Source organism: Lissotriton helveticus, chromosome 2_1 (genome assembly GCF_964261635.1).
Source record: "Lissotriton helveticus chromosome 2_1, aLisHel1.1, whole genome shotgun sequence".
NCBI classification, from domain to species: domain Eukaryota; kingdom Metazoa; phylum Chordata; class Amphibia; order Caudata; family Salamandridae; genus Lissotriton; species Lissotriton helveticus.
The window spans coordinates 554,209,407-554,231,583 of NC_136059.1; the positions used below are offsets into that span (position 1 = coordinate 554,209,407).

The 22,177-nt window shown below is 44.1% G+C and overlaps 1 protein-coding gene across 1 annotated transcript in view; it reads left to right on the plus strand.

Annotated features, from left to right (window-relative positions):
• The window catches only part of WDR41 (WD repeat domain 41), a 497,424-nt gene that overhangs the window by 210,606 nt on the left and 264,641 nt on the right, over nucleotides 1-22,177 (plus strand). Inside the window, exon 6 of the mRNA XM_078675219.1 lies at nucleotides 3,062-3,173. Coding sequence (XP_078531345.1) covers nucleotides 3,062-3,173 — 112 coding nt within the window. The remainder of the gene's footprint in view (nucleotides 1-3,061; nucleotides 3,174-22,177) is intronic.

Consider the following 22,177-nt stretch of genomic DNA (forward strand, 5'->3'; position numbering starts at 1 on the left):
GCATCAGAGCCTCGCCAAGTCCCGGGAGCGCCCCGAGGCGGGCCTCGGAAAGTTCGATTCGACGTATCTTCGGTGCCCCCGGTCCAATTCAAAATCCGAAACCAGTATTGAGATCAGCCCAGGTTCCTCTTCAATAATCCATTTAAGAATCCAGGATATTTTCAGGATATTATGCCGGGAGTGGCGGGGGTCCGGAGAGCTCCGAGCTCACGCGGCCATCACGGATGCCCGCTAAGCTCCTCCTCCTCTCAAATGTAATTTTAGACACTAATAATTTTGTGAAAAAAATATTTCGGCAGAAATATTCTTACTTTTAAACCAACTTTGCTCAGCTTCATGCAAATTAGGTTTGACTCCTGATCTTTTTGTTGTATGCGTTGCGTTGCTTTCTTTTTTTTGTTGCAATTTCATTTATTTGTGCGGTGACATTGACAGCCACTGATATTAGGGTTGGCCGCTTTGACCTACCAAACATTCAAATAAATCAGTTATTTAGGATGGCCAAAACAACTGCAAATTTTCTCTACCGATATTTATTATGAACGCAAGTTGCTCACCTAAGTTTAACTGAAGTACAAATATGACTCGCCAACAATGACATATATGTAACTGCTTACCTATGTCCGTACTTCTGGAAAGTTGCCACTATTGAATCTTCCCAGGAATACTTCTGGAATTCATTGAGAATTCCAAAGGTTTTTAAATCTACACTCAACATAGCTGAAAATCTACTGGTGTAGTAGATTTAACTTGTACATGGTTAATCGTGCTCATGATTATTTGCATGTAAACTGCCGAAACCCTTTAATTATTTTCTTCTTTCGGTGATCCCAGTCTTAACCAATACAGACAGCAAAGGCGCCTGGCACATCAACATAACTACGAAACAATTGTGGCACTAAAGCAACCGGGGCCTATAGGCATTGTTTGAAGTGGCTTTCATTAACACAAATTCTGATGGACGTCGTTAAAGCAAATGGGTAGTGGCGGCTGGCGACATTTGAAAGTGGAGAAGGCGTTAAAGTTTGGTATGACTTTTATGTAGTTAGCGACGCGAGCAAGCTTAATGGACAAACATGGGATCCAGGCTGGGTCCTCCTCCAGAGAAATAATTGAAAATAGAATTAACAAATGGTGCATTTTAAAGCAAATTCATTTTGTGATAAAGCAAAGCTTCTAAAGCAGTGGGAATGTATAGTCTTGAAATATTAAACACATTAAAAACCTTCCTATATCTTATTGCATTAATGTGTTCAACAGTTACTTTGATATGCAAATTGTATAACATGACAACTTCAGCCTTTTAAAGTGAGTGCTTGCCCAGTGTCTTGCACTGCATGCGGCATCAACTTTGGAAGAAAATTTTCTTACCAGGCGTCCGGCAGGACCCACAGCTGCTAATTGCAATCAGTCATATTGAAATATGTGAAGACAGGTCTTTAAGTGTGATACAAAATATGGGGGTTCTCTAAAAGAGAAAATGTAACATACATTTCTGTGAATCCCATTGTGGGCTACCTGACCATTATTTTGATATCTTTCTGAGATATAATTGCATCTAGATATATAACACAACAACTGACCTACACCTAAAACCTGTCAGTATGATTGGCTTTCTCAGTGATTTTTCGCTGTTTAAGATAAATGAGTAACAGCAAGGATTTGTTATAAATAATTAAGCTTCAAAATGTTTCAATTCTGAAATTTCAATAGTATTGAGGTCTGTGCAAGGAGTTTTGACCTTCAGTTATGGGCACTTTACGTTAGACATGTCTGTCCTTTTTCTCTGCACATCTCGTCCATCTGCACATCTGCAGCCACCTCTCTTTCCTCTTAAGCACCCTCTTTTCACTCTTCCCCTAATGCACTTTCTTGCATTGCCCTCACTTCGCCACTTCCAAACATACACTGCACTCACTCACATTTAAGCGATTTAATTAATTGTGTTTTTGCCCTATAAATGTTTTGCCACCTGGGCCCCCCATTCACACACATTTTCACAGAATTGAAATTACAGCTGGAATATATGACTATTGTTCTGTGTGCTCTGCAGAGAGGCCAACCCACTGAGAGGCACTTTGCTTTGGCTTCAGTATCAGCGTCAGAGCTCTCATTCAAAGCCCCTCATAAACATCTGGCACGGCTCAAAGTATGTTCGGAAAACACTCCTGTTTGTAAATCAATCCATATTTTTGGCATTAATGTTGTTCAGGGCATGAAGATAGGGCCAGTTTTAATGTCATGCAGCAGATAACTGTCTACTGGAAGCACAGATCTTTCGCTTTGCGCTTGACTCAGATATTTGGATCACAATGGAACACGAACCCTGGCCTGCTCGTGTTTTGGATAAATTTCGTGGGGGAACAAATACAGCAGCTCTACTTCTAACTGGGCCAGCGACATGCAGCCAGAACCTGGGGTGTTGCAGGGGAGGAGGTTAGCGTGACGAGAGGTATCAGCACAGTTAGCATTCTAACACTTACCATTACCAAGAACAAGGCACCAAAACACACGTGCTTGCATCCACCTATACGTGGGAGGAATGGAAAAAGGGTAAGATCTACACCTGTGAATAATGGATGGCTGCTTTCACGCAAGGACGGAGTCTCCAGCACCCGAAACCATGACGCTTAAAGTGTCACAAGCCTATAGTGGATACTATGGCAATGAAGGGCTTTAGAACAGTAAGCCCTGCGTTCTGCGTCACAGTTCAGAAAGTTGATTTACTGCCTGACGTCCATTTCCTGCTTCATAGCAAGACAGAGCAGGCAGCCTGGGACAGACAGCCCAGACTTAAATACATCGATTTGCTTAGATGTACTATCGTATCTTTAAATAATTCAATCTAATTAATGTTTGTACAGAAAAATGATGGAATTTTAGGGGGGTGCAGCCCCAGAGCTCTAATGGAGAATGCGCCTATAACCTGAAAATGTTGCCTGTCCGAAACTTGTAAATATTACTTGGCAATGTATTGCATGTTTTAGCAAATGACATGTTTTGTTGTGAAATTGACCACTTGCAGTGTTCGTTTTAATTGACATTTCCTGTTTTTGCATAGTGTTTGATTGTTCTTCAGTGGCTCGACCTGTGGCTGTCTGGTGGGAGTGAACTCAGAGTTTGGAGCCGAAAGCTGGAACTGCTGTGTGAGACCAATCATTTTCCGGATGCAGGTAACTATGATCAAAATACAAGTCAATGATTTATTGCATTTACCACTGTGGCAAAGTCTCCAGGAGTGGGGACGGGCGGAGCTAGTAGAGAATATCAAGCATACAACATAACTCTCCAGGATGGGGGTGTGGGGGAAGGTAGTAGAGAATATTACGCCTACAACATAACTCACTCTCAGTAAGTCACATCCTGAAAAGAGCAGACGAGTTGTGCTTGTTCATCCTACTATCCTCAATGCTTGGCACATTGTGTGTGCGAGCAGATCTTAATTAAGGATACATAATGTTATCTAGTATTTTCTTTTGCATTTTATTTTAAATTACGTTTCAGGCTATTGCTCAGGACTTTCAATCCGATGCAGTGTGTTTGGATTTTTAGTATTCGTTTGGTTCTTCTATTCCATAAGTTTTACACAGTTTTACTCCTCAGACTTTTAACATAGCACCGCAAAAATGTTTTGGGATTGCAAACTTAGTACATTACGAATCGTTCAATGTAGCACCATGAAAAAGAAGTGCATCAAAATAAAAATAAAATAAGATATGTGGAGGACTTACCTAGTTAACTGTTTTACTTTTGCACTCACATTTATTTTGGGATGTTGGTCAAAATAGAAGTATGTTTTCTGGACACTTTCCTCACGACCACAAAATGGAGATTATCTATCCAATAAATTAGGGTATGTGGGGATTTTGTTTTTAAAGGGAATTAAAATGGTTGTAGGAGCGAAAGTTTGTAAGAGTGTTTTTTCTTTTCCATACCGCAACCTGGGCGAAATGCATGTGAGTCTGGGCTGTAACAAGGCAAAGATAAGTAGGAATGGGGTAGGGACAAGAGAGAAAAGGATATTCTGAGGGTAAGGGGGAGACGAAATGGCAGAGGAAATAAAAAGGAGCATTGGATAAAAAAAATAGCAAGGACATGCCAGAAGAAGGATGAGGGAAGTGATGTAGAACAAGGGTCCGAGAAGGTGGAAAGCGTAATGGATATGGACTAGATGAGTTTCCATCCCAACTAGCAAAATGCCAAATAAGAGGAAGAAGATGCAGGGGGAAGAGGTGTCAGGAAGAAAGCATGGGGAATGCAGTCTTGGGTACGGGCATCACAAAACAGTCAAATGGCAGGTGGTCTGGGAAGTCTCCACCACTCCCATTTAGACAATAGGCAAAAAAGGTAACAAGAGGCGGAGCAGAAGTGGTCTTGTCCTGGACGAAGAAAGGATAGGCCAGTATTACAACATGGATGGGATTAGTCTGGTTTCATTCAACAGCATGGTGAATTCCAGTTCACTTGAAAAAGTAATAAAACTGGTTTGAAGAGAGAGCTTTTTCCAGAACAGGTTTTCTCATTGGGGCATGTGTTTGCAAGCACTTGGTTACAGATTTGTCCTAACAGCATCCTTCGGGAACACTACTATCCAAATAGCCTGTAGCATCCACTAGAGTCTTCTGAAAGCACATGATGTAGGTGTTTATCACTTTATTTTTATTGTTAATGCTACATGATACCTTCACTGATAGTATCCGGAATATGCCACCAGTATCAGTGCCAAGGTAACACTGTTTGAAGAGGCCCTTTCAGACTTTAATTAAAAATCTTTGGCAATATGTTTTAGAGCAGTACAGGAAGAGATTTTGTGCAGCATCTGTGGCACATATCCTAACTATTTCAAAGTGCAGACAACACCATATATTTTTTTGTTGGTGTGAGGAGTGGCCCGTCATCGAGATGGGAGTCAGATGGTACCTTATAATAGCAATGCAATGTTAAATTTAGATTAGAAAGGCCGTAAGCCCTTCAATTTTGTAACATAGCCAAGTCATTTTTTTAAAAAGAGACTAAGGTTGGGTTTGAACCAATCAGAATGTCCTGCCCTCTAGAACACTCCTCTGAGGAGCTTCAGCCCCTGGGACTTTCTGCTGCACGTATTGCAGGGGAGTCTCAGCTGAGCTCTTCTCAGTTTTCCCTGTTCTGAACTATTCCAACGAATTCTAAACCTTCTTATAATCTCACAGACACACAGCTTTATCCTATATTCCAGTTTGTCTGTATTTCTTCACTACGTTTCTGGCTGATAAAGAAGAGTCTTTTCAGGTCCTGTTTAACCGGCAGTAAGAGAAGGCTTAATTTGGATGATCCTCATCAGGACCGTACATATTGCCTTTATCCAGTGCATAAGCAGGGCCGGACTGGGAACCACAACCGGCCCTGGCAAAGTGCTCGGCCGCCCCCCAGCTCCCCACTCGGCGGCGGCGGGGGAAGGGGGCTGCCGCCGAGCTCTTTGCAAAAACGGCCCTGTAACAAAAACGGCCCCCAGGGGCCCAAAATCGGCCCCCACCAATGCGGCGCACCGGAGGATTGCCCGGTGCCCGCTATGGCCAGTCCGGCCCTGTGCATAATGCTCAAGAATGTAAGAAATGACGTACCTTTTCTACTAAAACTCTGAAGGATCATGAAGGGTGGCTGCTAAAAAGGCTCCAAAGACTCTTCTTCCCCCTCAAGAAGGTCGCAGAAGAGGGGGAGATCATCTCATTCTCCCTCGTCTCTGGAGTAGCCTAAAAAAGCCTTAAAAAAAGACCACTCATGGGTCTTACAGGGGCGCAGTCCTTCAAAATCTCTTCAGGAAGATGAGGTTTCTTCTAAGCGAAAGCAGAAAAAGGAACTAAGTGCCGCCTCCAAAAGGATTGAAAAAGCTGGGTCTGAACCACCTACACCACCTCCTAAAGTCTCTCACTCCTTCAAGAAACCGTCATCTGTACCATCTACTGACAGATCGCCAACGAACGTCTCTCCATCGAGGAAAATCTTGTTGTCAGCACTGTTGACGACAAAGACATACACCGCAGCGTCTATGACAGCTACAACAAGCACTATCTCCACACTGAATACGACCTCGTCTTTCTCAACGATGACGACATACTCTGGGACAGTACATGCACCTAGACCGCCAAGGCTGAAGATTTGGCTGACCTCATTGTCGACGACAGTTAGGATGGTTACTCCATTGATGACGATGGCCCCCCATAAACACTCCCATTGACGGAAGACACTGTTATCTCAACGTCTTTGCTGCAATCCTTAAAAAAGAATACATTTAACTTCTACACATACCTCTCCAAGCAAGGTGTCACAATAGCTCTCAGCCCACCTGTTGGATTAAGAAGATTCGGATGAGGAGGAGCCCTTTGGGGCTGTGCACAGCCCATCCGAGGTGCATATCAAGTGTCAGGAGGACGAGTACAATGAGGGGGAATATCAAGGGCAGGGATATTGCACTCCTCAAGACCATTACCACCAACAATACCAAGAGGAAATGGTGTGTCTGCCTACCTCAATAGTTACAGACCTGCAATTCATGCTCTCAAATTACAGAAAGTGTTTTCCACAAACGTCCTCTACTATTGTACAATCTTACTCTTTGTTAGATGACCTCTTCCTGGATCATACATACATTTAAAGGTGCATACACCAACATCGACAACACATGATGTATCAATAGACATAAAAGAAAAATAAATACACAAAGTTGTACACTTACAATAAATATACAAATCTTACACAATAGTAGTGGATGCCTGCGAGTAACCAGCAAATTGTTACAATGTGATACTTATGTTCATAAAGTTAACTGTCTTCACCATAATTAATATTTGACACTGCCCCTGTCCAAGCGTGTTTGGTGTGCGGTTTGCATTAAGTTTTTGTGTTTCAAAATAAAGCCAACTTCACTAAAGTGTAGTTTTCTGTATTGTGGAAAGAACGTTATCGTTGTGTGCACTGAGCACCGCTCATTTACTTTAAGGGGTGTTATACCCATTAGTAGATATGCCATCCCACAGTGCATATTTTACTTGTGCTAGTTTACCAATTTCTTTAAATAAGACCTGAATATAGGTAGTGAAGCGTCCTCCAAAATTGAGGTCTAGTAACCCATCCCTCCTGTGCCAATATTCTCAAACATGGTTTGCACATGGGTAATGTATGTCAAGTATCTAACTGTACAGATACTTGACAACAGAAATGAATAAACGAGTCTCTGATAGAGAAAAGTGTAGATTATCCCTACATGACATAGTGACTAGAAGTAGTACGAGTTCGCTGGAACATCTGCCCACTTCGGTGCACATAACAATAGTGTAGGTGAGTCAATTCCATCTTTGTTGGCTGCATATATCAATGATAACTTCGTATAATGTGTAGTGTCCACATCATATATATGTGTATGGTTGGCATTTACATTAAAATGTGTATCATCACTGCAATTTAATCTGATGCAAGCATGTGAATCTATGAAAGTTCCAATACTGGAGTAGGACAATGTGTTACTTACCTGTAACTGTAGCTCTCAAATATTGAAATCTTTCTTAGCTACACATGCCACACACTCTCCTCCCCTGGAAGCTCGCCTTTTCTCTCTCTTTCTTTCTTTGGTGGTGTATCACCTACATTCATGCTTTGAAAGTCTGAGGGACTGGAGCTTTTCACAGGAGTGTTCTAGAGGGCAGGGCATTCTAATTGGTTCAAGCCTAAGTTTGGACTTTTCTTAAAAAATACTAGGAAATATTACAAAACTGAAGGGCCTATGGCCTTTCTAGTCTATGTTTAACATTGCATTGCTGTTATAAGGTACAGTCGGACTCCCATCACGATGACTGGAAATAATTCAAGCATGTGAATCTATGAAAGATTCCAATACTGGAGAACTACAGTTACAGGTAAGTAACTTATTTTCTACTCCAATATTGCTAATTTTACCTTGAGGTTTGCCATTAGGCCATTTACAACCCTGTGAGTAAGTCAATGGCCTGTTAGAAGTAAAAGAGAAACTTTACACATTATAACCAATCTCACCCTGCTTCTGGGCACAACTGCGCACTAACATATGAATTAAAGTCTTCAAAAAGTAATTCAGATTCATCATTAATTAGCTTGTCTAAGCTCTAAGGTAGGCTGTTCAGAAGGTGAGGATAGTGGAAACAAATATGGCAAACAATTAAAACCAGATTTACAGTTGTAGAAGAGCAAAATCCACTAATATTAAGACCGTATCTTGCATGTGAGGTGGTATGCTTGGGCAAAATCCACTGTGTCTAGAGGTTTATGCCACAGAGGCTTAGGAATGGACATTTCATCCCTGTTAGTTCCTCTAATGGATCAAAATCTTACAGCATAATTACAGCCACTCTGAAAGATACTGGAAAACAGCTTGTTTATTCTCACAACTGGACGAAGGTGCCGCCCTACCACATTTTGACTCTTGTCAGAAACTGACATGGTGCTCTGTGTGATCAAGTGCCCTATCTAATGACCTGTAATGGTAATCAGATAAATGTCCTTTTGCCACATATTGAAAATCTGTGAAAATGCGAATAAGTGTATATTGTGCTGTTGAATACTGTCTCACTTGCCGGTTCCCATTTCCCTTCTCTATGTCGCCCTGGTTTTGTAATCCCGTCTGAACCTGATGCTAATCTCATCGCTATAAAGTGCATACCACCATACACCGGCTATATAAGAAATGTTCTCTGAGTAGCACGCAGCTGTTTAGTTGATGTAGGTTAGGACTGTTCCTTGTTGATAAAGCAAAAAATAAAAGTGGGCCTTAAATTATTTCGGTCGCCTGGGAGCATGCATGTATTAGAGATATGCTCTGCAAAATAAACGTATTGTTCTTTACTTTGTAATTGCGATGAAACACCAGCTCCAATTTAATGGTATCTACATAGCACTGATGGAAATACCCATGCACTTTATTGACTTTATCAACACATCCGAAGCTTATTTGCTACCATTATGAATGCCTTGCGCATTCAGTTACACAGCTGACAAATGAGATGCAACATGTCTCACTGTTTTTCACTTGTATTCAGTGTCTGTCAGATTTTTGTGATGTATGCTTTTAGATCAAAGTACAGCATTTTCTTCGCATAATATGATCCTTAAATTTAGTTTTGTCAGCTTTCTCTGCATATTTTCTGACTCTTTGTGGCAAAAATGGTGGTTAAATGAATGTCTGCCCAGTATATTTTTAGAAAATTTCAGTAATTTCTAGAGTAAAAAAAATACACCTTTCTGTCTCAAAAAGTGTCCTTGTCAGCAGCTCACATCTACATCTTTGCGTTGGTCCTGCACGCTTTTGTAGAAGTAGCTGCTGCCAGTGTGCACAGAGCGTGTGCGAGGCTTGGAAAGTTGCATAATGTCTCCAATGGATGCTTGCTACTTGAAAGACCTGAGTAAAGTCAAGAAAAACTATGTGTCGCAGGGAGCCACAGGAATTTGACAAGACATCCTGAGGTGGCGGCTATCTTCAACTCTGAGAGTATAAATTCAGAGTGTCCGTGTTGTAGCCAGGAACTTGTAAGAGTTTTGGGAACTTTGTGGACTACTATTGTCTTTGGAGGTTGATGGAAGACTAAACAGGATATTGAAAGGTATTCTAAGACCACAGTTGTGTTTAAGTATTTAAATAGGGAGAGGATGTGGTCTAACGGCTAGGGCGGTCGATCCCAAATCTGGCGAACCGGGTTTGAGGCTAGGCGATGACACTCAACGTCCTGTTATTTCCCGTGCCTAATAAAAATTAATGTGTCCTTGTGTAACGCAACTGCCAGGGTCGGATTGGTATCGCTGGCACTCTTGCGAAGCCCGAGGGGCCGGTGTCCAGTTCCAGCTCTGGGCTGCTTTTTTGAGCAGTCTGAGGGGCCGATTTAAGTGGTTTCTACATTGTTCGCATACTGCCAGCAGCCCAGTGGGGGCCCAAGTGGCCTTTCTGGGGGCAGATGGGCGTCCGTTACCTCCCTTTTATCAAAGGGCAGAGGTGTCACCCCCTTTCTCTCGCTGGGCCGGCCAAATAATGTGTGCACACTGAGCGGGGGCAGGGGGCCGGAGCAGAAGTGGCCTCACTTGTTTTCAGGTGTATTTCACCAGTTTAAACTAATCCGTGCATTTCTTTTTACCCCCTCCCCCTTTTTTGAATAAAATTTCGCAGAAGCAGTGTTTTGCAAAAGGCAATATGCAAATGTGGGCCACCTTTTTGTTTGCGTGCCCGGGCCGATTGTTAATCCCAATCGAACCCTGGCAGCTGGTGCTCATGTAAGGTGCTCTGATACCTTTGTGTCAAGTTTGTGCCATATAAAACTCAATTTTTTTTAAATGAATATTTGAGCACTTTTCAGGAACCATCCATAGAGAATTGTGAACTCTGTTTGTTTCCATGAGAAGTGAGGAAAATGATATTTTGCCTAACCAAATATGTCCTCTACATATACCCTATGTTACATGTCATGTGCATGTCACCCATGCATATTTCCCGTAGTGGCCTGAATCACTAGGCCTCTGCAATCATGTCCTGCATTAGAAATGCCAGTCATCAAAGTCTCCCAAACATTAAGTTAGCATAAGGCCCATGTATTTGCATTGCATTGTGCACTTTTAAATAAATATGTAATGAACCCATTTTGTGGCGCAGCCCGAGCCACTTTTCTGAAATAAGGGTGTTTCATGACTCCTGACACACTGAAGCTGCAGTTACGTCCCTCTGACCTCGCATACTTCTAGCTCAGCCGAGAGAAGCCCAGCAAGAGGCCAAGACAGTATTATGAATAACAGTTATCAGAGGAAAAGTACACAGAACCCGTCCGAGGGAGATAGGCCTAGCCATTCTGTCTCCATTTAAGTGAATCACAGTGCTTGCACCCATAGAAAGCTCATGCAACGAATAAATATGCCCTCTCTGTCTTTTAGTGACGAACAACCTTTGCTTCTTTTGCTTGCTGACTCTAGATATCAGTTGTACTAGATGTGCTGGTCGCCTTGACATAAAAGATCTCTCTACTAGGTTGAAAATCAGCCTCCACCCAGTTACACGTCAATTGCACGTCATGCTCAAAGTTGCACAATTAGGGCACAGTTCGAGCTGGTCATGCCAACTCCTCCTCCTAAGTACCCACCCACCTATGACACCTACCTATCACCTCGCTATGACTCATCAAAGTACACACCCTCATGCACACCCACATGTTCTTATCTCATTTTCTGTCTTGCGCCTGCTCCTATGTACAAGGAGTAAAAAGTATATAATATAATGTTTTGTTATTAAATGTTAGAAGACTCTTCCTGAACCTCAGAGGTGATGGAACATATTCTCCCTTTGACTCGAGTTATTGGAATAAAGCCCATTTTAACTCAGATACCACGGACTCTGCTTCTCACTTGATGCATGCTAATTGTTAATGCCTAGAAATTCAGCCAGGGTAATATTTTATTTACCACAGAAGAGTGAAAAGGATCCTTGTTATTGCGCAGACCATGATTAACCCTCTTATAGAGATATCTATGATATGAAAATGAAATCCAGTATTTGCAAAGTACGAGCTAGTACCCGAGGGCGTCAAGGCGCTGGGGACCATCAGGAAGATTAAGCTATTGCCCAGAGTCACAAGATGCTGGGCTAACCTGCCGCCGGTGATCGAATCGTGAACCCCCGTGTTCTGGAGTCAGCTGCTCTGGCCGCTGTGCCACACCTCTTCCCTCAATCAATCAATCAGGAGTTTGTTAAAGCGCGACTACTCACCCGTAAGGGTCTCAAGGCGCTAGGGGTGGGGGGGGAGTTGGGGAGGTGCAGGTTCCATTCCATCAAGGAGGGGTCTGTCGAAGAGCCAAGTTTTGAGGTTTCTTGCGAAGATGGGGAGCGATGTTGTCTGTCTGAGGTGGAGCGGAAGGGCGTTCCATGCTTTGGCCGCGAGAAAGGAGAAGGAGCGGCCTCCCGATCTGGTCTTTCTGGTGCGGGGGACCACAGTGTAGGAAAGCTGGGCTGATCGTAGGGTCCTTTGGGGTGCGTGGAATTTGAGTCGGCTGTTCAGGTGTGCTGGTCTGGTGCCGTGGAGGGCCTTGTGTGCGTGGGTGAGCATCTTAAAGGTGATTCTCGCCTCGACGGGGAGCCAGTGGAGTGTGCGCAGGTGCTGGGAGATGTGGCAGTGTTTTGGCAGGTTGAGGACCAGTCTTGCGGCGGCGTTCTGGATGTTCTGTAGCTTGCAGATGAGGTTTTTGTTTATTCCGGCGTAGAGTGCGTTGCCGTAGTCGAGTCTGCTTGTGACCAGGGCGTGAGTGTCTGTCTTTCGGTGTTCGAGGGGGATCCATTTGAAGGTCTTACGAAGGAGGCGGAGGGTGTGGAAGCAGGAAGATGAGACAGAGTTGATCTGGTGGTCCATTTTGAGCTCGGAGTCCAGGATGATTCCCAGGTTGCGTGCGTGGTCTGTGGGGGTTGGCGGGTTTCCGAGGGCGGTGGGCCACCAGGTGTCACTCCAGGCGTCGGGGTGTGGGCCCATGATGAGTACTTCTGTTTTGTTGGTGTTTAGTTGTAGGCAGCTGTTTTTCATCCCTGAACTAGGAAGTGATTGATTGTCGTTAGGTGAACTTTGTAATACAAATCTATACTAATCTTATGTTGCAGTTAATGAATCAGTTACATTGAAATTAATTCTAACAATATCTAATGTATTTGTTTCTCTGTCTTATCCAATTCCACTTTTCCCAGGGCTCCTTCTAAATATCATATTATTAGTTTCTGAGGGATTCTTCTACCTGCAGATCTCCCACCTTTTAAAATTCCCAGGCACTAGAATATGCCTGGAACCACTCTCCTGCTCTAGTAGGTGGCGCCTGACTTCGTCTCAGCATTGGATCCCTGATATATGGCATCACACGAGCCACATAAGTGCCACTCGGCACCCTGACATTTGTTCCCTTTTTTCGTTGCCCTTCCACTTGTATCCAGAGCAGTTCTCCATGGAACATTTTCCCCTAAATTTTACCTTTGGTAGTGTTAGGCAGGATGTCTCCTTCAAATAAGTCAGGAGCTAAACCCTTTTGTTCCTGAATTGGATATTTCCGACCCTCATGAGTTCTGTTACTGGGGCTTGGGGCCTAAGCACAAGTGGAGGTCTTGCAACCAACATGTACTTATGCAATCCTAAGACATAAAGAGCGGGAGCTAAGCTCTTTATGGTGTGGGCACAAGCCAAACGCCAGGTACAGAGTAGGTCTTGTTGCATTTCCCACTCAAAGTTCAGATCCTCACCCTTCTAGTAGTGATACAAAGACAAGAGAAGTAAACACAGGAAATTATGCAGGAGGGAGTTATTGACTCCCAGACACCAATCCCGCTTCAGGGGCAGGTCTCTGTGCAGTCCCTCATCTCGCGAGGCTGAATCTTCTTCAGACAAGAGTTAGTAGAGGTCACAAAGCCATCATGGCATTGCATCCAGCTTTAGGACCCAGTGCTGACCTTGTCCCGGCTCTGGTCCCTCCCTTATGTACCCAGAGTTGACGTATCTTCTCAGTACACTTTTTGGCATTTACCCTGGCCATGTTGGGCTGTAAGTGCCCTGGTTCACCCTGGCACGCCTTTTAGACCCCATGCAATCTGCAGAGTCCCCTGGCTGGACAATCACCAGAAGGCTTCCACTGGCATACATGACCTCGGCAGGCCCATCAGGGTGTCCTGCCAACTTTATCTGGTGCCACTCCTGTGCCAAAGGTTCCGCTGCTACCTCCTGCACTGACGCCGTCACCGACACCAGCTTTGGAACACATGCTAAAACTTACCGCTGTCATTATGAGCTCAAGGAGGTAAGAGCAGGGTTTAGTGGGGAAGGCCCGATATAGGGGCAAGTCTTAGTGCATCTCTTTGCCTAGAGATGAGTACAATCAACTTTTGGATGACATCTTTGGCACAAACTCTAACCGCATCAAGATGCTACCCATTGTTGTGCATAGTAGTGATGTGGATAACTTCATCCCTGCTAGTAACATCGATGTTGCAGACCAGCTAAAATACCACTGACTACACAGACTCGAATCTGAGTGCCCTTGAACGCCGCCATATGGTGAGATTGCTTAATTCACTTCAGTATTGAAGAAGGTTGTAGAGGTTCTCCAGCTGCTTCTTTCTATGCAAGTAAACAAAGCTAATGTCCTGACGGAGAGTCTTCAGCCAACTGCTTCATTTTCTGAGCCGTCTAGATTGATATGGACAATACATACAGTAATGTGGTATGTCAACAAGCAGAGCAGCATGGGCTTGCATCCTCTGTGCTAGCCTTAGGATGAGGAACACAGGATCTAGCTGGTTGTCAGGCTTTCTGAAAGTGAGGATGGATGACCTGAGTCACCAACCATAAGTTGCATCTGCATCCATAGGTGATTTAGTCTAACCTTTAAACTCTGTAGCACACGTCCAGTGGAACTTTTCACCACTTGTGAGAACACTCATTGGACAATATTCTGCACCCTTCAGTTTCCATTACAGGGTGCTCTAGGGGATGCATACCATCTGGGACTTTCCCCTGCACTGGGCACTGCTACCGTTCTTCTGATCTTTCGGGTCCTGAAAAAACTGCATCAGGATTGGGCTGGGATGATATTGATCGCTCCTGACTGGCCACACAGTGTTTTGTATGCTGCCCTTGTTATGTTATGTTATGTTACATTTGATTTATACAGCGCACGGCTACTCCAATGGAGTGTCCCGGCGCTTTATTGGCAGCTCATTTAACAAAAAACATAACTACTAAAAACATCCTAAATAGCAGAGTGACATAAACTAAAGGGTAAAAAGCCAAGTTTTCAGTCCCTTCCTGAACAACTGGAGATTAGCAGTACTCCGTAAGGCCAGAGGCAGAGCTTCTGTGTCCTCCCCTTCTGGTAGATCCCCTCTCACACTCTGAGGGGCAGGCTCTGCACCCTAGGCTCTAGAGCCTCCACCCTCTCGCCTGGATATTGAACAGGCAGTTAGAGTTATTTTCATCACTGCTGCACATGGTGAATGTTATCCTGTTGGCACGTTGCCTCTCTACATAGTGTGCCCATTCAATGCGTTTGGTCCATTTCTGTATCCTTATGCATTGCGCCATTGATCCTCTTGAGGCACATCTCTCAGATCTGTTGCACTCTGCTGTTTCTTTAGCCCAAGGCAAGGTTTTGCAGTGGACACAGTAAAATGGCACCTTTTGGTTCTTTCAGTTTTTTGTGTCTTCCAAATCAACATTCACTGTTCAAGTGAATTTTTATGAGCTTCATCGAAAGGCCTTTTAGTGGCATGATATAATGATGAATGTGGTATGTATGTATGTAACATTTGTTTAGCCTGAACCTAGCCAGAAAGGCAGGGGAGCGCTGTACAGTGTCAAGGCAAGCATAAAGTCCATAAGTGATTATAGAGGTGGCTGGTTACTGAATTATTACAGCCTTGTGATGAAGTGCTTTGTAATTTTATAAAATTGAACAGCTTTGGAACAGTATTTTTGGATATGGGGATGTTGGTTCAGATCTTTGGTGCATACATGGAAAATGCCTGTTCCCAGTTATTCCTGGTCTCCAATCTGAGGGTGGCCTAGCTGCAGGTGTGCTGAGAGCTAACCGAGATGGTGAGCCAGTCTGGAAGGTAATCCGGGGTGCTGACAATGATGGCTTTGTAAATGAAGCAGCTGATTTTCGAGTTTGTGCAAGCCAACAAGGGGGCTAGTGGAGTTCCATCAGGATGCGGGTGATATGATCATATTTCTATTGACCTGAGGTGAAAAGGGGTGCCAGTGTTGTGTCTGGGAAGCAATGTAGCAGAACATTACCACCTTCCAGATGCAATAGGAAGAGAAGAGCTGGTGCCAGGATACCTTTGTGGTTTTGGCAGTGTGTTCCTTAAGGGCAAGGTTGGTGTCCAAGGTGATTCCAAGCCACTTACCATTCAGTGAAAGTTGGGATTTGAAGAAGTCAAGGTTCATTCATTAGGCCAGGTTCTATTTCTTCTTGTAGTTTTTGGCAAATAACAGGAATTCTGTCTTGGTTGGGTTGAGCTGCAGTTAGGCACTGCACATCCAGGTCTAGATGTAGTCCAGGCAGTGTTTGCGGGGTTGGGTGTCTGGACCAGAGGAAACTTTCAGAGAGAGTTGTTTATCATTGGCATATTGATGAATTTTGATGCTTTTCTCAGCGAGTTGAGCCGTAAGGGGCTCCATGTAGAGGTGGAAGATAAGCGTAGACAGTATGGTACCCTGAGGATCTGCAGGTGATGAGATTTTTTGTGACCTGGAGGGCCTCATGTAAATAAGCATATGTTATGTTATGTTACATTATTTGTAAAGTGCAACACATACCCGAAGGTGTCTTGGCGCCGAGTTTGTAAGCAGTGTAAGCGGAAAGGGCAACCTACTTATTGAAGAGCCAATTTTTTTGGGGCAGGTAAGGAACTGATGTAAGACTGAGTGGAAGAAAATTCCGGGCTGTCGTAGCTCTAACCACAAAGCTTTTGTCAGCCCATTTCGATTTTTTAAATCTAATGGCATTTACTCTGAAAAGAGCCTGCTGATCTTAGGTTTCTTGTTGGAGTGCACCATGATAATGCTTTCTTCAGAAAGGAGGGTCCTGAGTCATGGAGGGCTTTATATGTAAGGCAGAGGGCCTTGAACTTGATTCTGTTTTTGACTCTCAGCCTGTGAAGATCCCTGAGATCAGAGGAAACAGATTGGTGCCTAGGCAGGTCTAGTAGAAGAATCTGCAGCTTATTCAGATATTAAGCTTGCAGGCTGATGTAAAGGCTGTTACAGTAATCTATCTTGGATAATCCTAGTGTGAAAATAACTGACTCCCTGACTGAGATGGGCAGAAAGATTAGACTTATTTTGAGTATTCTCAAGGTTTTATATGAGGAGGAGACTACTGCATTGATTTGATTGCCTAAGAGTAGGTCGTCATCAATCAAGACACCAATGCTCTTGGCTATGCTGGTGGGTACGGGAAGGGGACCCATGTCACCAGGCCAGCATGGTGCCGTCCAAAAGTTAGAGTAATGCTGAGTAAGATTACCTCAGTCTTTCCAGCATTAAGCTTAAGGTGGTGTATGTTCATCCAACCAATTAATACGTTTCATACAGTCATGTATGCGAAGACCAGTGTGGTTGGCATCATTGTAGGCTGATAACACAATGTGTGTGTCGTCTGCATAGGATATGTCAATTGTAAAGGTAGGAGGAGAAGTAGTGAACGACATTGCCGGTGAATCCTGAGGTCATCAAGTTCTACGATAAGTTTCTTTAGGAGTGAGATGATCTGGCCTATCTTCAGAGCTTCTAGGAAAGATACCTTGAGGAAGAGAGGCATTGAGGAGGAGTGAGCGAGCTTCCCTGGAGAGACCTTTGATGTTGGACGAGGGAAGGACATCATATTCGTAGGGGATAGTTTTGAGGGAGTTGAGTATGTCTGTGAGATGTGTGAAAGACAGCGGTTTCATTGATGACCATTTTGGCATTCTATGAGAAGGGTGGGCATTAAAAGAGAAGCATGCTTGGTACTGTTGATGTCCTGTCGGATCTTTATTTTTTCCCTGAAGAAGAGGTTGATGGCACTGCACTTGTCTGTGGACTGTAGGATAAGTGGGTCAGGCAGCAGTTGATGCAGTGATTGATTGTTTTAAAACGTGTTCTGCTTTAGTTGGTGGTTTCATTGATGATGATGACTGCTAGCAGAGCAGACTCTGTGTTATGTGCAGGCCTGAAGTCGTTTTGAGGGATATCCAAGATGTAGATCTCTTCCAAAAACGTTGTTAAAATGCTATTCTGTTACAATGGCCAGAAAAGGTAAGAGGGAGATGGAGCGGATAGGTTTCGGACTTTGGGGAGTCTAAGGAAGGTTTTTCAACAAAGGGATACATTTGGCTTTCTTCCAAGGTCCACGTACTGATTCGGATGAGAGGGAGATGTTCATGGTTTCTAGAAAGGGAGGGAGAAGATTCTGGAGTTCAAAAATTAGGCCGGGGCTGATGGGTTAACAGATTAGCCGGATTTAACTTGGCTCAGAAAGAGTTGTAAAGAGGACAGGCAAAGGAATGGCGGAGAGCATAGATCTGCCTTAGGACTCATGTTTTCAGAAGATGCACAGCATTCCTCCGGGTCTGGAGAGGCACTGGAGGGTGAAGTGTGAGTAGATTATTAAAGTGTTCAGTGGAGGCTTCTAAAGAATCAGACGATAGCTCTGGTTTTTTGAGGCTGTTAACTAATTAGAAATTTTCTTTAGCAGGTTTATTGCAATTGCAGATTTTTAATGAAAAATACTTTTTTCTGGGTTTCAAAATCTGTTTATGGTAAGCTTTGGTAGCTGATCTGTATAGTGCTTTGGAGGAGGGATCATAATTTTTCCACCAGGAGCGCTCTAGAGCCTTACATTGTTTTTTAGTGGTGATGAGGATTTTGTTGTACCATGGGTCTGAGTGCTTCTTTTTGGCTGAGACGTGACTGACGGCTATGAGAGTGTCAAGGGCGGAGGTGAGCCAAGTTTTCAGAGAATGGTGGGCAACCTCTATCATGTGGGCCAGCTGGGGACTTCTAGCCTGAATAAGATTGGCAAATTCCTGAGGGTCTAATTTCATTTGAGGGACGTTTCAGGATAAGGTTGGTTGCCCTGGTGGGCGCCTGACGAGGTATACATATAGACATACAGATCAAAAAGAGATCAGTTCAGGACATGGGCGGGGGATAAGGATCTATAAGTGGGAGAGATTGGAGAAAGCTGGGTCAAGGAAGTGGCCAGTAGCATGAGTTGCTCCTATAACTCGTTGGGTTGATTGCATGGCTGCCGTGTCTCCCAAAAGGTTGCTAATTTCGCCATCCTGGATAGCTTCAAAATGAAGGTTGAGATCACCAATGATATTAAAGTTGTTTTCTTTTCAAATTAACAGGGATAGGAAGTTGCTGAGCGTATCTCTGAAAGATTTAGAGGGGCCTTGGTTGGTAAATTAGCAGCCCAGAAAGGGTATGATAACTATTAAGTGAGATTTTAAAAAGGGCACGTTTGAAATCTGGAATGGTGCACTGGGTCAGGCTACAGCTTAAAGCGTCTTTATAAATGATGGCAATACCGCCTATTCTGCCACAGGCGCGGGTGACGTGCTTAAAGTTGTAACAAGGTGGGAGCTCCAGGGCCGGTTCTGCAATAGTTGCCTGTTCTATGTTTTTGTTAGAAACAAGATGTCAGGGAAATGGTCCTGAATAAGATCGAAAATGTCAGCATGGTGATGGACCAGTGAGCAACAGTTGATGCTAAGAAGCTGACACGTGGGGGGACTGAGATTAGTATGAGAAGTAGGACATATCGCTGAGCTCAGGTAACTTGGGTTTGAACCTGCAGGATTTGCAACTAAAGAAACCTCTCCCCGGGGCCTATAGGTGGAGGCAGTTAATGCTGTGTAGAGTCCTTAAGTGCATGAAGGACAGAAGAGGGATAGACTCACATTTTGGGAGTAAAAAGAGCAGGGTGACTTGGCCCCTGGTGCTGCGCAATGGGGTCCATTATATGCACAGATCCTCGATTTCGCGGGAACAGGTGGTGGCAACTAGACCGTTGCTGGATTAGTTATACTGGAAGCCCCTTTTAAAATGGCTGACCGCGCTCCACCAGCCAAAACAAGCATGGCGAGCAGTAAAAACAAGTAAGATTTTGTCTGATATGTTTATTACTCCAAAATTAAAAACTTGTTTGCAAACCAATCAGAAAATGATCCCTGCCCAACCCCTCAGCTTCCTTGAAATGAAAGCGTGTAGTCCTAGCAGCAAATCAATTTTCCATATTCATTACTTAGAGTGAATTCAGTACGATCAAAAGTGCAAAAACAATTAGCAGCTGAACATTTTTTTTAAAGTGCTCAAAGATCACAGCAATCAGCAAACAATAAAGCGCAAATTGACATCGGGAATATGCACAGACTTACAGGGGTGAGGAGGGGTAAACCGGGAGTAAAGAGTTACGTACCTTGAATCACGGGTGCCACATCCACGCTTCGGGCCCCTTATATGCACAGAGCCTCGATTTGGTGGGAACATATGGCGGCAACTAGATTGCTGCAGGATTAGATAGCCACTGGCGGCCCCCATCAAAATGGCTGACCACACTCCACCAGTGAAAACGAGCGTGGCGATAATAAAACTTGGCGATCAGTAAAAACAAGTAAAACTTTTATATGTTGATTTTTCCAAAATTAAAAACTAGTGCGCAAAACGAACAGAAAATGAGCCCAGCCCAACCCTCAACTTCCTTACAATTAAAGTGCGCAGTGCTAGCAGGAAATCAGTTTTCCATATTCATTACATACAGTGAATAAGATACGTTCAAAAGCGCGAGAACATTGCAGCAGAACGGATTTTTTTAAGTGCTCAAAGATCACAGCAGTTAGTGAACAATAAAGTGCAAATTGACAGTGGGGATATGCATGGACTAACGGGGGAGGAGGAGGAAACCGGGAGGGAGTAAGGAGTCACGTACCTTGATTCACAGATCATTGGGATTTCTGTTATTCTTCAATTGTCTTTCCTGTCTGTGGATTAAGTTGTATTGTTAGCGAGGTCTTTAGTGTACTGAGTTGATGCTCTTGTATGTTTTCGTTGGAGTGTGGATGTTCACGTAGTTTTCATAAAAGAAATTGAAGTCTTTTAGAAGGGTGTTGGTATCGGATGTGGAGATGGAGGGTGAGGTATAAATTAATCTCTGACTGGCGCATGTTGCTATATACATAACTTGGTCTTCTCCAATTACCCCTCTTTTTGGTGTACACTCACTGAGCATCCCACTGATCTTATGACCAGGCTGGACCTGTCTGGCTTTGTATATGTTTTAGTCCTGGTTGCAGTTAGAAAACCACACCTCAGTGGTCATCTCACAAGACATAAAAACATCATCCTTCCAACCACAAACCATCTATGATGTACCTTGGTGAATGTGTAGGTAAGAGCTTCAGTGTCCCCACATAGGGGTAGCAAGAGCTATACAAATGCTACAATACAGTACAGTAGAATGTGTCTTGTGTATGTATGAGCTGGCTGAGTATGCAGTACAATTTTATAGTTGGAGGACAGGGTCTTCGCACAAGAGTCCACAGCCACTTGGGTAGGAGGACGTTCTTTATTTCATGGTAGGCCAGTCGCTTACAGACAGGCTTGCAGCAGGAGCGGCTCTAGGCTCATGGTGGCCCTGGGCAGGGAGCGTAGGTAGGTGGCCCCGGAAGAGGGGGTCCGGGCGGGGCGGGGCGGAGCCCCCGGAGCTCAGAAAGGTGTTTTAATAAAACGTCCAGAAAAGGCGTTAGATGAGTACCTGCAGCTGCTCCTACCCTTCTGTGCTCTACCTTTACACTCACTGCAGCCTCCATACCGTTCTTGTACCTCTATACCTTCCAGTGTATATAGTACACCCCTGCACTGCACCTTATCCTTCCTATACCGCTGTACCTTCCTAAAACAGTAGCTGTCTCTGACTTATTCTTCCTACAACTTGTACTCCTATTTTCCTTATCCTTCCTATGCCCCAGTGCCGTACCTTTCCATACACTGCAACCTCCATATCACCTCTATACCTTCAATTTTACACAGCGTGGCCCTCAGCTGCACCTCATCCTTTCATACCCATGTGCCCTCCGTTTCCCTGCACTGCTGCCTCCCTCCTTATCATTCCAGTACCCCAATAACTTCACAAACCCCTCCCCTTTTATTTTGTTTGTTCTAGAGCCCCTGCCTTTCGCATATAGATGTCTCATTCTATACCACACCCCTAGACAATGCACATACACCATTCCGTGCACTGTCCTTTGCACATATCCAACGCAGCACATCCCTAGACATTTACTCCAGTACATCTACTCCTCTAAACATGTCTATCTATGCACCAACTCCCTCTCATGTCACCTTCTGTCCTCAGCACATTTCTTCTTCAGTAATCCACGTCTTTGGCTCTACCTCTCTACAACTCTCTGCACATCTTAGTTTATTTACCCTTTCTTTTACTTTTCTACACCCCACACTACTCCACCTTCCCAAACCCCTGCCCATTTCCTTATCTACAACACATCTCCATATGAATGCCGCCTTTGCCACCACCTCCCCTACACATGACCCGTATATAGTGTCAACCCCTACTCATGGTTCGCTCTTCTACTCACCCTCTACAACGGCGCACCCCATTCTTCTTT